This window comes from Girardinichthys multiradiatus, chromosome 4, assembly GCF_021462225.1.
Source record: "Girardinichthys multiradiatus isolate DD_20200921_A chromosome 4, DD_fGirMul_XY1, whole genome shotgun sequence".
Classification (NCBI taxonomy): Eukaryota; Metazoa; Chordata; class Actinopteri; order Cyprinodontiformes; family Goodeidae; genus Girardinichthys; species Girardinichthys multiradiatus.
Genome location: NC_061797.1, coordinates 52,612,150 through 52,628,249, shown reverse-complemented (window position 1 = coordinate 52,628,249; position 16,100 = coordinate 52,612,150). Strand labels below are relative to the sequence as shown.

The window sequence follows — 16,100 nt, the reverse complement described above, 5'->3', positions numbered from 1 at the left end:
TCCGAGTTATGGGCGGTAGTTCGGGAGTACGTGCCACCATGCTCAGCTCAGGCCAGAAACTTCCATGAGTTGTCATAGCTGACAACCACACTTTCAAAATAAGACTTACACATACTCTACAAAATAAAAGCCATTTTTTTCACACTGAACATCAACCTTCCATATGTACAAATGATTTTTTTTAAAGCTAATAGCATAAACAATGATTTCAGCCAAGCAAGCAGGTTCTATATGACCAATGGAAATAACCCAGACTTGAAAGGACAACCCTGCTAGATTTTCAAAATAAGACAAAACATGCTCTACAAAATAAAAGCCTTCACATTTTAAACTATATATCATTGCAGGACTGGGCATTACACTACTGTTGGAGTTCACCCAGTGTTGGAAATGGGACTATGCCGGTCCTTTGAAAAAAGGCTTACTGAAACTTTCAAAATAAAAGCCTCAGGGTTCCATGGTTTGTATTGATTTTTTAAGCTGATAATAGCATACACAATGATTTTAGAATAGCAAGCAGGTTCTATATAGCTAATGGAACCATGCAGGATTTTCAAAATAAGACAAATCATGGTTAACAAAATAAAAGCTTTTACATTTTAAACTATAGATAATTGGAGGACTGGGCTTCACACTACTGTTGGAGCTCACTCAGTGTTGGAAATAGGACCATGTTGGCCTTTTAAAATAAAGCTTACTGAAACTTTCAAAATTAAAGCCTCAATCTTTAATAGTTACTAGGGGTTATTTCAGCTGATAATAGCATACTTAATGATATTAGAATAGCAAGCAGGTTCTTTATATCTAGTGGAAGTACACCAAATCTAAAAGGACAACTATACTGGTGTTTCAAAACAACACCTAGATATACCCTACAAAATAAACGTCTTCATATTTCACACAGCGATAATTGCAGCATTGGTCTTAACACTATTGCTGGGACTCTGTGATGGAAATTGATCTATTTTATCCTTTCAAAATAAACTCACTGATAATTACAAAATAAAAGCCTCAACATTCCTTAGTTGGGGCCTACCATAGCAATGAAGGGAGAACAGTGAGTGGCCTGACTCCCATGCCATTGCCTTGTGGCACCTGTTACTACACATCTCTAAATTGGACTTTTTATTTATTATTTATTATTTTTATTTTGCGACTGCCAAAGCAATGCAAGGACACATGATTACTGGTGAAACAAGAACAGGTCTAGATAGACATCTTAACCTTCTTCCCTCAATCATGATGCACACCGTTCTTTTGCTTTGGTTCTGTACCTCAGCCCCCAACCATTGGCTGTGGTCCGAGAAGCAAGCGCCAAGAGGCAGGACCCGTCTAAATTTCTTCAGAAGTTTTTTGCTTATTATTATTATTGTGTAAATGCTGAAGAGTGAATAATTTTAAATGGCAATTTCATAGACTTTTGAATATAGGCTGTAGTAAGCATTAGCTTTTTAGCTAATTTTAGCTTATACGTTGCTTTTTGCATTGTAGATGGGGTAAATTAATATCAGCCTTCATGGGGTTAGGGTTAGTGTTGCTAATTGTGTGCTTTATGCAGGCATGTATCTTGGACTGAGTGGTGTAATTAAATGGAAAAGATTTATTTGGGTAATCATGGATCTTATCTATACAAAGTTATTTGGGTTTTTTTCCAGTATAAAGGGATTTTGTCATTTTTTTATTTTACATCTTAAAGACAAAATGGTCCATGTTAATGTTCAGGTATATAAAATCTAGAATCCTACTTAGTCCAAATTATTTAAAATTAATCCAATTGATCTTAAGGAAGTGCAATAAATGTTTTAAGGAAGCGCTCTTATCTACTGTTGAACCAGTGTTCTGTGTTTGTTCTAATTTTAAATGATAAAAAGCAGAGATCATGCATGTCTAGGAACAATTAACACTTGAAAAAAAAATCTAAACATAGTTTTTTTGTTTTTCCAAGAATTTCAGCAGTACCAGCTTTGCAATTCCCTAGCATTAAGGTTTGACACCTCCGGACTAACGTTTAAACACTGCTGTGGATTTCTACACATGTTGCGCGGACACAGCTATTTTTAACTTGGAAAGCTGGCCGACCTCAGACAAGCTTGTGCACCAACTCAAATATAATCATTTTCACTCCTAAGACAAAACAATTTCACCAACTGTAAATGAAATGCTGGAGGTATCACACCTGGGATCCTGCTTCATCGGGAACAGCACTGGTTTGTGTCTTAACAAAGCTTTCTGCTGCAGCTGCTTCTGCTGTACTCATTCACAAAGAAATTAAAGTGTAATAAATGACTGAATAGAAAAACAAATTAGTTTTGCTCGACTGTTTTTATTATGTATTTCCAGATTAACTCCATCTGCTAATAAAAAGTGAAATGTCAAACAGTTTTCATGTGCTTGTGATCCAGCTGGTGTCATCGTCCTAATAGGTAATAAAATCATTTTAACCAACAGATACACATTTTTTGGCACTAGTGGCCTTTATTGAACAGTGATTTGACAGGAAAGAGCGTGGAGAGTGTAAGGATTATGATTATTGATTAATTAATATTTATCCAGAATTATAAATTAAAATCCTAATTTGAGAAAAAAATAATAAATTTCTTAACCAAAAATCATGACTTACGAATAGAAATCAGAGAGATCCTCTGGTGTTGTGATTATGGGCTCAAAGCTCTTTAATAATTACAAATTATTAACCAAAACCACCAACTGTCTCTGTTTATTCAACCTCTTCACCGAAGGTGGAGGAACTTCAACCTTGTTTTGACAGATAAATCACTCTTGCACGAAATAAACACAAACGTTTCTCTTAATTATATATATGAAGATTTATTGAAGCCAAATAATCCTGATATACCATTATTCTGGTCCAAAAACCTTCACCTAACTAACAAGCACTGTTCTACACAAAGGGAATAAAAATGACTACCTAACAATAATAATAAAATAATAATATATGCGCATTTAGTGTCTATGAAGATCAAACCAGTAGTTTTATGGACAAAATGTGTAATTTGGGTTAAATGGGAAGAAAAGTCCTCCTGGTGTTCTGATGTCTCGATCAGCGATCAGCTGATAAAACAGTGGGGCCACGCCCCTTTAGCCACTATCAGCTGATCGCTCCAAATCTTGAACAAAGGGTCATAAACTCTGAGGCGGGAATAAAACTGGAACAAAGGGTGGTCGGTGAGGCCCAGACCGCAGTTGCTTTGAATAAAAAACTTTTAAAAGTCCAACTTCTAACTTCTGGCTGATTTGAGATCTGCTGGACAAACATGAACCACGCAGCAGCAAATCAAAACACAGCTCAGCATAAAATACTTCCATCAGTATTGCAACAAGTTGCTACCTTGGATTAACTACAGGTGATCCTACATCACCTTAACTGCCTCATCCTGCCCAGACCTCTCAATGCACCTATCTGATTTACTATGAAAGGAACGAAATTACTTTGACGTTGATTTCTTCTCTCCACCAATTGAGGATGGATCAAGTCTGAAGAAAAATGGAGGGGTGATCACACGTCCGTGACCGAATTAAACGGTAATTTCTCATCCATCCAGGAGGGGAAAAGATTAACCTTTAGTCGACTGCATTACACAAGGAGGAAACTCTTCTCCTTGGACATAGAACCTCTGTGGGTTTCCACCTGCGCCGAGTGTCGGCGTGGTCTTCAATCAGGGAATAAATCCTCTGATCTTCTCAGATCAGACAGATTTACAGCTTTCAAGCTCTTCCAGGAATGGTGTTGTGGAGCAAAAGTTCGCCTGAGAGCTTTTGTCTCTCCAGATATGCGCCTCTTATGAGCTGTCCTGTGAGACAGGCGGGAAATGGCAACGAAACTCTGCATCTCAGCCGGTTTATGTTCCCAGTGACGTCAGAGCTGCGTGTGTCAAAATGTGCGACCAAAATGGATGACCCCAACAAGAGAGAAGGGGAAGGCATATAGCAAATGGCCCAAGACCGGGGACTGAACCCAGAACAAGTTGAGGACTATAGCCTCCGCACCTAGAGCCTCTGCTCCACCAACTGAGCCACCCTTCACTGCCAGATACACATTTAAATCCAACATATTCTAAAAATATATAATCATTAAACATTATAAGCTGCTCAATTTGCAGCCATATGGATGGTGACTATGGAACTGGGCAGGACAGATCCACTGCAGTATATTTTTTATTTTTTGCATGAAGTTGTGCTTTCCTCTGTTCTCCTCTGTTCTCCTCTGTTCTCCGTGCCTCCATCCCCTGGGTGCTCATACAAGAGATATGTTTGATCTATTCTTTCATTTCAGTTTGAACCTGAAGCACCCTGCTCTCTGGGGAGTGCTCTATCAACATGACCACTTAAAGCTGCTGCTATTACACAGACAAACAAACACCATTTCTTGGAGTGAGCTGCCATTATGCAAAGAAGCTGCATTCTCATCAGTGCAACTTTTATATCGGCAGTGGAGGGTTTTAAAATCTGCAACAGGCTCATTCACACACAGGCAGCGTTTCTTTCTCTTGCAGTATTTCTCCCTCCGCTGCAGTGAGACAGGCTATCAGACAAAAACAATCAGCTGAGGCTCAGTGCCTTAAGAACAATTAACCACTATAATTAGCTTCAATTTAAAGACATTTATTTTGAGCAAACAAGTTTTAGGTGCAAATAACCCACGGTATGAAAAAAAGAAGCGGTATAGAAGATGAATGAATGAATGAATTAAAGACATTAGAGGGAAAAAAAGACAGTATTAATAAATATTACCTAACTTGAACGTGCCAGAATGCTAGACATCCAGAGTGTTAATCAGAAATTGATTTATAATAAATAATAACCACTAAAGCTTTTCACTGGATGGTTTTGTCTGACACGTTTTTCAGCCAGCGTTATTTGTGATACAAAGATTGCGTAAAAATATTTACTGTGTTCTCAGAAGAAAGAGGGAACAAAGCACCTTTTTGGGTTTACAAATAGAGGGTTTGGACATAACAGAAGGAATAATTCATCCTTTCAGTGTGTGATATATTGATTTTTTCATGAATTATCCATGACTAAATTGGTAAAAACATGAGTAAAAACATGTTCCTGTTTTTATTCAGAATACAAATCTTATGAATCCAGTCGTGGAAGGTTCACAGACATTAACATATAGGAGTCTAATATAATAATCTCCAAATCTCCCACACTCTTCAAGCAATGCTTTTTATCTTTGTGTGGATCTGTTAGAGGAATGCATCATTCCACTGTCTTCTGCAGTGGAGCATTAAAAATATCATTGTCACTAATGGCTTAGAAATATATTCGCTCCAGATGTATTTTGTAATTAACTCATCTGAAGTGGGAAAAGTACAGAGCCCGGCAGGTGTCAGCGGGTAAAAAAAAAAAACAAAGCTCACGCTTTACTAAACTGTGCTTTCGGTTTCTGCAATCCGTGCACGTAGATTGCTCGGTGACATCTGTCGGAAGTTTAAACGTGTTCGAATGCCTTAGTGTAACAATAATAAAGTCATATTACAAGCTGTGAAGTGTGCTGATTAAAATATGACAGTGCTTTAAGTTTATTTATGACAACAAATCCACTGAACTTACTTTGTAGGTGTGTGCCATGCGTCCAAACTCTCGACAGATGCCACTGAGTAATCTGTGCACACGGATTGCAGAAATTGACAGCAACGTTTAATAAAGCGTGAGCACGGATTTCCACCGGCTTTATTTTTTCTTATCTGCTGACACTTGCGGGCTCCGTGGTTGCATTACAGGGACAAAACTCTCCAACACATTATTGGGAATAAAGTAGAATTTACAGGAAGAGGTTTCCATTCACTCCTGAGCATTTATCTCAAGTTTGGGCTTCTAGGGATTTACTTTAACTGTTCATTTTGATTGTACATCAAACTTCAGTGATTTTTAAACACAAGACCTGCATGGGTGCACACGTTTTAATATGAATTTGAACACATACAGGTTCAAATATATACATACAACCCCACCAACATTTGTCTGTTAGCAAGCAGCTGGTGGCTACACATTTGTGAAGCCTCCAGCAAGCTTCAGTCATAATCCTGGCAGGATATTTGAACACTCTTCCTCTTGTGGTCTAATATCAGACTATGGAGTCACTTTTCTCTGTGAATCAGAGAGAGGTGGGAGGTGCAGTTCCCTAACTCTGACGCTGCTGATGGAGAATATGTTGACACACACCTTTTGCTAAACCACCAGGGTCACCCTTAGACCAGCTTGGGGTTCCTTTCCTAGAGATGATCTGAAAATGACTTGGTGGATTCTTCTCTTAGACTGTAACAGGTTGTACAGAGGACCCGAAATTTCAGCCTGACACAACAGATTAAAAAGATTTATTGAAAGCTCTGAGTGACGTTCGGCAGACAACCACCAGCGGTAGGCTCAGGAACCTCTTTTCAGAATCTGTGGGAAAATCAGGACACTGAATTTTGGCTCCTCAGAGTGATGGACTGCAGACAGCAGGACAACTTCACATGGGATCTCCGGTTTGCAATCCCAGTGACTAGGCAGATTGCAGCAGTCAGGGGACAGAAACTGGGTCAGAGCCGGGGAAGCAGAATCAGGCAACAGGATCCGAGGGAGAGGCTTGAATCGTTGGACGGGGCACAGAAACAAGGTCATGAAAGGGAAGGCAGATTCGGGCAGGCGGATCCGAGGGTTAGGCAGAGAGTGGTAGTCAGGAGGCAGAAGCAAGGTCGATGTCCAGAATTCAGAAGCCAGTGAGATATCCAATGTGGGCAAGGCAGAGCAGAGAAATCCGGGGGCAAAAAAGGTATCAGGATCAGGCAGTCGAGGAAGAAACACTGGACATTTACTCAAACAAAGGCTTTCGATAATCTGGTGCAGTTTGTCTGTTAGCATGCTGCCTATAAAGACAGGTGTACAGGGAGAGCAGGTGAGGTGTTATTAGGGAGCTGGCTGAGAAGGAGCAGGTGAAAATGCATGCAGACAAACAGTCCAGAATCATAACATTTGGAACCAAATTGTAAAACAAAATAAAAGAAACAATCATGATGGACAAAGTGTCTCATTTCTGCAACAGGTGCACAAAGCCAAAAAAAAAAACACAAAAAAAAGCTTGTTGGAACTTTAAAGATTAGAACAAAAATCAAAAGGTTAGAATAAAAGGCCTGTTGATCCAGGTTTAATAAGTCCAAATGGGTCTCTTCTTTGAAGGTTCTAGTTCTGGGCCTGCTTCTATCAACCATCATTTTCTCTTCTTCTGAGTCAGCACTAGAGCCCACAGAAGTGTGACCCCAGTGGAAATTTGAAAAGATTGCACACATTGATTAAACAGGTGTTATCTATTGGCTAGACACATTTTTACCTGTTGTTTATGCTTCCAGACAGACCGAGTTTCAAAATAAACCTAGAAAAGATATCACTGGCTGGATGCAGAAGTCCAATTCATGGTTTCCCACCTGATTGGAAATGTTTTAGGGCAAGCGGGCGTTCATTATAAAAGGTTACCGAGTTCTAAAATAGCACAATAAGATCATTCATTTAAAGGAGCGTCATGTATTGACAAGAATCTAAATAAAAAGTGATCGTAAACATTACATTGGGACAATCTCTGTGGTGTTCCAGATTATTTTAGGTGAATCAAACGTTGTTATGAATGCCTGTTCCCCAAGTCTTGGTCAGTGGTTGATAGGAGTGCATCTGTGAAGATACATGTATGCAAACGTTCAAATTACTGAGCATTATGACTCTACAGTTGATACAAAACATGTCTCAAATCCTATTTAGATCTCCACTGTCATTTGTGGACCAGATTTAGCCCAGTCAGTGCCAACACTGACATGTAAGCACAACCTCATGTCATGTAGATGCATTTTTCAACCACATGCTCAGTTGGATGGCTCTTTGACATGTTATTGTCTTTTAATTGAGTCGATTAACAAGCAGCTCACTCTGCTCAAACGTCATACTGGGATTTCAAAAAGACACAACCTGCTAATTAATACTGATCCTGAAATCTGCTGGAGCTTCACAAAGCACATAAGTTAGGTCACTGGTTCTGTGTTTTGGGTGTTTTGAGAACAGTGACACCTCCGCCTGTCTGTGTGTGTTTTCTGTTGGTTCATCACAGGAGCAGAATGGTGAGAGAGTTTGTCTTCACTGATAAAGATGAATAATTTCCTCCTCAGCTGAGAGCAACGTGGTTAAATGAGTTAAATACTGCTCAGTGATTTGTACGGGTGTGTTCCACATCCTGTTCCGTTGTTTATATTAAAGTCTAGTAATTATCATGAATCACTTAGGTAGTCAAAGTAGAACAAACCAGAGGATGAAAACAGACTCAACACACAGGATATAGACGGTAAGTGAGGTTTATTTCTAGGGTAGGCTTGCCTAGGAAACTAAGTTGGAGTAGTCCAGAAACCAGGGGAGGAGGCCGGAATCCAGGAATCCAAGGAGAGAGTGCTGATGGTGAGTATGTTTAAGTGCAGTCCTTAGGAGGGAATGTTACCAGGTGCAGGCAGGCAGGCAGGTAGGCAGATAGGCAGATAGGCAGTCCACATAACTGAGGTTATGTACCAGCAAAGGCCTGTACCAGCTGATAACGAGCTGCCAGAACCAACCAGGAGGAGAGAAGCTGAGATCCTACAGTAATGTACAGTTACATTTGTGTCATTATGGATAGACTGCTTATGTGATTTTTATGCTTGTGAAATTAGGTCCCATGCTGACTCCTCCTGCCGTTGAGCAAAATAAGTGAGTTTTTTCTGGTTAGATAGTTGTAGTCACTTTATCTGTACCACTTATTTATTGATATTTTTGAAAATTAGAACAAACAGCTGCTAAACGTAGTAGTAGTTTTAGTCTTTTTTGCACAGAAAATTGGACTCATTTCCTCTCTATAGAGCATTGCTGAGATTATATTATTCAATTAGGCTATCTGCTCAGAGATGCAGGCATAGCTTATAAACGGTAGTTTTAAAACAGAGTTACCTTAATTAGTGGTAAAAGTGTAGAAGCCTCCTTTGAGCCAGCTGACCAGTGGTTTGCAGCTACAGGTTGACGAGGGGCGGCCCTGCCTAACTTTATGCTCCATACAACTGGACGAAAATCAGGGTCACTCCAGAACTTTCTCTGGCATTGTAATACAAGGCAATTCAGTCACAGCAACATTATGATAGAAAACTTTAAAAGGTTTTAAAATTGTAACATTTGAAAACCTCAGTAAAGGTAACTATTTGAGGTTTATCATCTCAGTTTGAAAATATTAATATTGTATAATCGTTTCGACCCTAAAGTTATGCCTGTTCATAATTGTGCATTGACTTTCTGTTTTACTCAGTCTCCTTCCTTTTAATCTGTTATGGATTCCTTTAATTGATTAGTTCATTTTTCAACACCTCGTCTGATTTCATTCTTTTTTTTTTTTTTGTCTGATTTCAGGCTTTTATCTTATTGTGGTCATTTTGAACATCTGTTGACATTTTCTGCCTGTTCGGTTTTGAGTTTGAGTTCCTAGTTCCTGTTTTTTCTACGGTCTTCAGTTGCTGTAATTTGATTTTGTTCAGATTCATCATTTTATCCTTGTGTTAAATCTGTTTCTTTCCTGTTTATGCTTTATAGTTAGTTTCATTGTTTACCTATTCTGTGCTCTTAGATGTTTTGTTGTTTTCCTGGATCCCTGCTCTTCTGTGTTAATTAGCCATCCTCCTTCAGTTGCCTACGTTCCCTTTTCCACCAGCTGCTTCTGATTCCTTCCTGATTAGCTCCCAGTGTTCATTGGTCCATTATCCACCTTACCTCAGTACCTATTCTCTCAAAGTTCTCCACTGGTTCCTCCTGTACACTACCCTGACCTCTACACCTGCTCCATGTCCGTTATCTAGTCTGTCATTATTATTATTATTATTATTATTATTATTATTAAAAGAAGCTCAACTACTCACCAAGCTGCTCCCGAGTGTTGCTCTGCACGCTGGTCCGACAGAAACACAACAATTCATGACATCTGTAGGTTTTTATGTAGCTTTTGAGTTCAGTAATCCTCCAAGTTTAAGCTTATTTTGTCTGATAAAAAGCATTGTTTATATTGTGCAATTCAGGAGCAATTAATGGATGAATTAAAGGATGTAAAATATTCTATCAGTTAAATCGTGGATCCAAGTGGAGAAGAAAAAATAGAAGAATTATTTTTGCTAATAACTTATTTTTCACTAACTGTTTACCTGTTCCAACTTACCAGGTGACCCAAGATTGGGGTCTTTCTGGGACCCTAAAAGCTAAAACAAAAACTTCTGTCACATCAGCAGTATTTACAATCCATAGGCATAATGGACTAAAATGTGTCTCCCCTGTAAATAACGACTCTTCTCTGTTCTGCATTTCTACAGAACAATGCTGCTGCATGCAGGTGTGCTGGTTGGCCTGTTGTGCCTGGGCCACGCCGGCGGTGCCTGGGGTGTCGCCCGTTTGCTGGACGATGCAGAGCTCCGCTCAGCTTTCTCAGTGTCACGCACTAACAGCATGGAAGGTGGACCGAAAATGATCGTGACCTTTGACACTGTTTACGTCAACATTGGTGGTGATTTTGATGCCAAGGCTGGGTTGTTTCGCTGCCGCATCCCTGGGGCCTACTACTTTTCCTTTACAGTGGGGAAGTTTCCTCACAAAGACTTGTCTGTGATGCTGATGAAGAACAGGAACGAGGTGCAGGCCATTGTGTATGAGGAGAATGCCGGAGAGGAGAGGAAGGTAGGTTGGAGACCTTTAAAACACAGCTAAGGCATTCACTTTCAAGGTGTTGATTGTAGCAACTGTTAAATGTGGGAGCAAGAGACTGGGTTGAGAAGAGGAAAGGCTTTTTAAAAAGGACAGGATTGTTTGGTCATCAAATGTGTTAATGAAACATTTACATAATATTTCCCACTTGGCTTTTATTGCAGTTGTAAATCAGTGTTAGATAAAATCAATGATATGGTGAGGAGCTCCGTCATCTGGCAACAGCTGGGAGTGGCCCCACTGATCTGCATAGGAATAGTATTTATACCCCTTGAACCTTTCACATTTTCTCACATCACAACCACAAACATTAAAGTATTTTATTAGAATTTTATGTTATAGAATAGCACAAAGAGGTGAATAATTGCATTTTTTCACAACCACCAATCTGAGAAGTGTGACGTGCATTTATATTCTGCCCCCCTAAGTCAACATGGGGAAGAAGGTGTTGTTTGTGGCCCCCTTGTGGTAGAAAGCAAACATTGCATGTCTTCCTCCACTCACCACACCCAACCATGAAACATATTGATAGCATCATCATGCTGTGGGGATGCTTCTCTGCAGCAGGGACAGGGAAGCTGGTCAGAGATGGATGGAGCTAAATACACTGCAATCCTAAAAGAAAACCTTTTCAAGAATGCAGAAGACCGGAGACTGGAGCAGAAGTTCATCTTCCAGCAGGACAACCACCCTAAACACACAGCCAGAGTTACAATTGATCGAAGTATTATTATGTCCTAGAAAGGTCCAGTCAAAGTAAATCCAATTCAGAATCAGAGGCAAGAAGTGAAAATTGATGTTCACAGACACTCTCCATACAGTCTGACTGATCCTGAGCTATTTTGCAAAGGAAAAAGAAAAAAAAAAAATTTCAGTCTTTGAAGCTTGTAGAGACATTTCCCAAAGGACTTGCAGCTGTGATTGCATGTTGAAAAAAAATTTATTTTACGTCACAGTTAGGCCCCGTTCACACTGCAGGCAAATGTTGCCCAAATGTGATTTTTTTTGAGGTGATCAGGTCAGGCTGTTTAAAGCGGGTGTGAACGCTCAGATTTGGCCCATATCTGACCTTTTCAAGTCACATGTGAGCCACATTCATATGTGGTCCTGAATCCAACTCATTTCTGATCTTTTGGAATGTGACTCCAGTGGGAACGACCGAAGTGCATTAGATGTGACTTTGACGTCACTTTACATTGCATTCATCACAATTTTGCGCCGCCCAGCAGGAAACGGTAGCAGTTAGTAAATCAGACGGGAGGCTAGAATAGGACTGCAGAGTGGAGAGACAACGAGACGTAAGAGCTCGTTAATATTCACAGATAAAACTTAATTCAAGCCTAATTACAAGGCTCACAGGAACCGTCTGGATGTGGGATGTAATTTGTATTGTAAAATTGATTTACAACTGTTCAAACAGAGGACTTTAAAATGCTATCGAGGTTATCGAGCATGTAATGATCTGCTCCTGCTGCAGTCCGAGACACTGGATTGCTTCAAGGCTTCTGCAGAGGTGCCGACAAATATGATTAAAAGTTGCCCTCGACATGATAAAGTTCTGAATAAACGCGGTCTCTGTAAAGTTGTTAACATCCCTGCCCCACCATTGCTGGCTGTGTCTCTGCACCCAAACAGTTTGCTGCGCTAATTGGCAGTCAGATCTCCCTAAAAAGGAGTTTCACTCTCCTTTTATTCACGTTTCCCACCCAGACCCCGCTGACAATAAATTGCTTCTGTTGCACACTTAAACCATAACACCTATTTCGCCATGTTTACTCTTGTGCGGCGCTTGATGATGCTCGTATTGTTCTTATGTGCATGCGGCAACAACCACACAACAAAATATCTCTGAAAGAATCGGATTTGAGCATTAAGAGCTGCAGTGTGAGCGTAGCCTTATGTACTACCTTGTGTTGGTTTGTTGTATCAACTCCCAGTTAAAAACATTAAAATGTATGGTTGCAACTTGACAAAATGTGAAAGGTTCAAGGGGTGTGAGATAGTTTTACCAGCCAGATCATACGCTCTTCATTAGTTTTGGTTTGGAAAAACGTTCGGATGCCCAATGAGGAACTTGAGTGTGTTGGTGGGAAGATTGATATTGAAATAAAATCTGTTTAATGATATGAAACATTTAAGTGAGACAAAAAAACCAAACACAGAAAAAATATTTGGGGGGGAACATACTTATTCACAGTGCCGTACTTAACTGATGAACACGTTGCACAAACAGAGAACTATAACAATCCTGCACTTAAGCATGTCTACCATTTTGTTGATATATAGTCTATATAAATAAACTGAATTGAATTGATATTTACAGAATCCCTGAAATGTACCACTATTTTGTTTCTTGAATATTTCTCTCTGGTTTTATATTAAGGTTTTGAAGGTCTTTTTTCATGTCAAAGCTTAGATTAAGCTTTATTGTGGGTGTTTCTGTTTTTTGGGGGAACTGATAATTCATAAGGGATTATCCCTCCGTGATTGGATCATGTTTGTTGTCAATATCCTTGATGTAAAACATGCCTGGATTTGCCTCCCCAGCAGGGATCATACAATCTGCTTAAATCCTCAGGTGCAGAGTCAGAGCGTCATGCTGCAGCTGGAGTTTGATGACACCGTCTGGCTGCGTCTCCATGGCGACCCTCGCTACGCCCTCTACAGCAACACTGGACACTACACCACCTTTAACGGTTATCTCATCTACCCTGACACCTACAGCTACCAGACCCACCACCACCAGCACCATCCGACGTATAATCCTCAGCAGGATAACCTTCGCCAGCAGGACACACAGCCGGTCAAGTCCAGGGCTGGAGATACAGAGAAGAAGGAGCCACGCAGAGGAGAAGAGGTGGAGGAAGGGCAGGACTATGATGATGAAGAGGACGATGGGAGATCCGCCTTCTCTGTGGGCCGCACCCAAAGCATTCTGGGAGTCGACCAGGTGGGCATGCCGCAGCACCAAGCAATTAGCTTTGACACAGCTTTTGTCAACATCGGAGAGGACTTTAACATGACGGAGGGTGTGTTCACCTGCCGCGTCCCGGGGGCGTACTACTTCTCCTTTAATGTGGGCAAGCTGCCCCAGAAGACGCTGTCCGTGAAGCTGATGAAGAACCATCTGGAGGTGCAGGCAATGATCTATGATGACAGCCAGGGTGAGAAAGCCCTGCAAAGTCAGAGCCTGATGCTGGCACTGAAACCAGGGGACATAGTCTGGCTCTACTCCCACCAGAGAGATGGATTTGGAGCCTACAGCAATCACGCCAAGTACATCACCTTTACTGGTTTCCTGGTTTACTCAGACATCACCTCTAGTTCCCCCACCACTGCCACCACCAGCCAGTCATATGCTGCCAAGAGGCCCTAACTACAGCTGGGTGGCAAATGACTGAGCATTCTGGGAGGGATTTATATAAAGTGTCAAAGTCTACAGAGTATCAGGAAGTATTTGAGTCACTACTACTTCCTGGCTCCTTTTCGCTTCATATGAATTCTTCTCAATGTCCCAGGAGTTTTGGACTCAGAGCAGCACCTCAGAGCAAATCTCTTTACTTTATAGCTAACGGCATTCCAGGTCAGGACACCAGCTCACTTAAATGTGAATATTTCACTCTAAAATGAAAAATCCGCCATCAGCCACAAACCTCTTTGTCAATTCAGACTTCAGTCAGAGCCAAAATGAGTTACGGCTGAAGTGTCCACACCACTAGTGTTTAGGCTGTGATGGTATTCAATGAGATTGAGCCCTGACACAAAATGGCCTCCTAGCATAATTTCAATGTGATCAGGGGAAAGTGTTAGCAAGGATACGGCAGCTGACATCTGCTACGAGAATTCCTCCTTTATTCTCCGTTCAACCCAATTATATCGCTCCATTTTACAACAAAGATCATCTCAATGCACCTTTCTAGAAAAACAGGTCCAATTCATTTCAGTTGTACAGAATTCAATTCAATTCAAAGATACTTTATTGATCCCCGAGGGGAAATTAGAATCCAGTATGGTTCAAAATCATTGTAAATCAACCCAGTTAATTCCAGTGACATCCAGTCATATAGTCAGGTTCAGATCCAATTACATTCAGTCCAACTCCAATAATAATACAATACAAACTCAAATCAGTCTGGCTGCAGTTTTCTGTAACTAGGACACTGATCACTGATAACTACCCTACAAAGCCATCTGATAAGCTTCATTTTTGCTGTATGCATCAAAGTTTATCAGACTTTATCCACGATTGGATTGAAATATAACAAATATAAAGGATAGTATGAAATAAAAACACCACTGCAAGTAAAGTTAAATATACCAAAGAGTTAAGCATTAGTAACTGCCCCTTTGGTCTGTTGTTTTCTGCACAGTTTCAGCTCTAACTCGAGGTGATGACGGTGCATGTTTAACCTGCATTCAGTGAAAATATCTGCGTGGTGGTAGATAAGCAGGGTTTTCATTCTCCACTGAAAAATTCCTTGAAGTGCTGTTGGTTTCCTGTTAAAGACTTGATGTTTCTGCTTGTAAGTAAGACGTCTCTTTATTTGTGTTGTCATTAACAGCATGTAAATTAATGTGAACTGTGTGGGGGGTTTTTGTGTCAAAATGAGTCTTCTTTTCCAATATTTGGGAGTTTGACTTTGTCTCCCACTGCGACTGAACTGATACAGGTTTTGGACATGTGTAGGACTCCGTATCCATACAACTGCTGACCACATGCCTCCTCCGAGCCTGCAGGGATCTGGGACTTAATTTGATTTCTAATACTAGCAATATTTATTTTACGTCTTCAGACACAGCCCACTGTGAGGAAAATTGAATTGCTTCTCCCAGGCAGCAGTGATGTGCATATCTAATTTCACAGTGCTGGGAATGAGATGATACGGTTCAAACTGTCGTGAGTCCTTCCTTTGTCAAACAACCTTATCCTCTGGAGGACTACAGGAGGCTCAACTTGAATTTTGAAGAACATTTAGATGCTTTAATTACATTTGTTGAAAATTTATGAGAAGCAAAGGATGGAATATCTAGGAGACACAAAGCTCTGACTATAATCCCATCAGCCACTATTTGGCAAAAGAAAAATTATTTAGAGTTAGGAATCAGCAACAGGGAAGAATGTTGGGAGAGCAGTCCACAGATCTGCAGGAAACTTAGACATACAGGGGTTGGACAATGACAGTGAAACACCTGTCATTTTAGTGTGGGAGATTTCATGGCTAAATTGGACCGGGTGCTAACCCGGATTGTATCCAAAAAACATAAAACCACGGCTGTCCAAATCACGGCAGAATTAAATGTGCACCTCAACTCTCCTGTTTCCACCAGAACTGTCCGTCAGGAGCTCCACAGGG

At 40.5% G+C, this 16,100-nt stretch overlaps 1 protein-coding gene across 1 annotated transcript in view; it reads left to right on the top strand.

Annotated features, from left to right (window-relative positions):
* Positions 1-15,813, top strand: part of c1qtnf4 (C1q and TNF related 4) — a 64,456-nt gene extending 48,643 nt beyond the window's left edge. The window contains 4 exon segments of the mRNA XM_047362380.1: positions 10,359-10,719; positions 13,325-13,463; positions 13,466-13,503; positions 13,637-15,813. Of these exon segments, the coding sequence (XP_047218336.1) occupies positions 10,359-10,719; positions 13,325-13,463; positions 13,466-13,503; positions 13,637-14,122 (1,024 nt within the window). The 3' untranslated portion in view covers positions 14,123-15,813.
* The last annotated feature ends 287 nt before the right edge of the window (positions 15,814-16,100 follow it).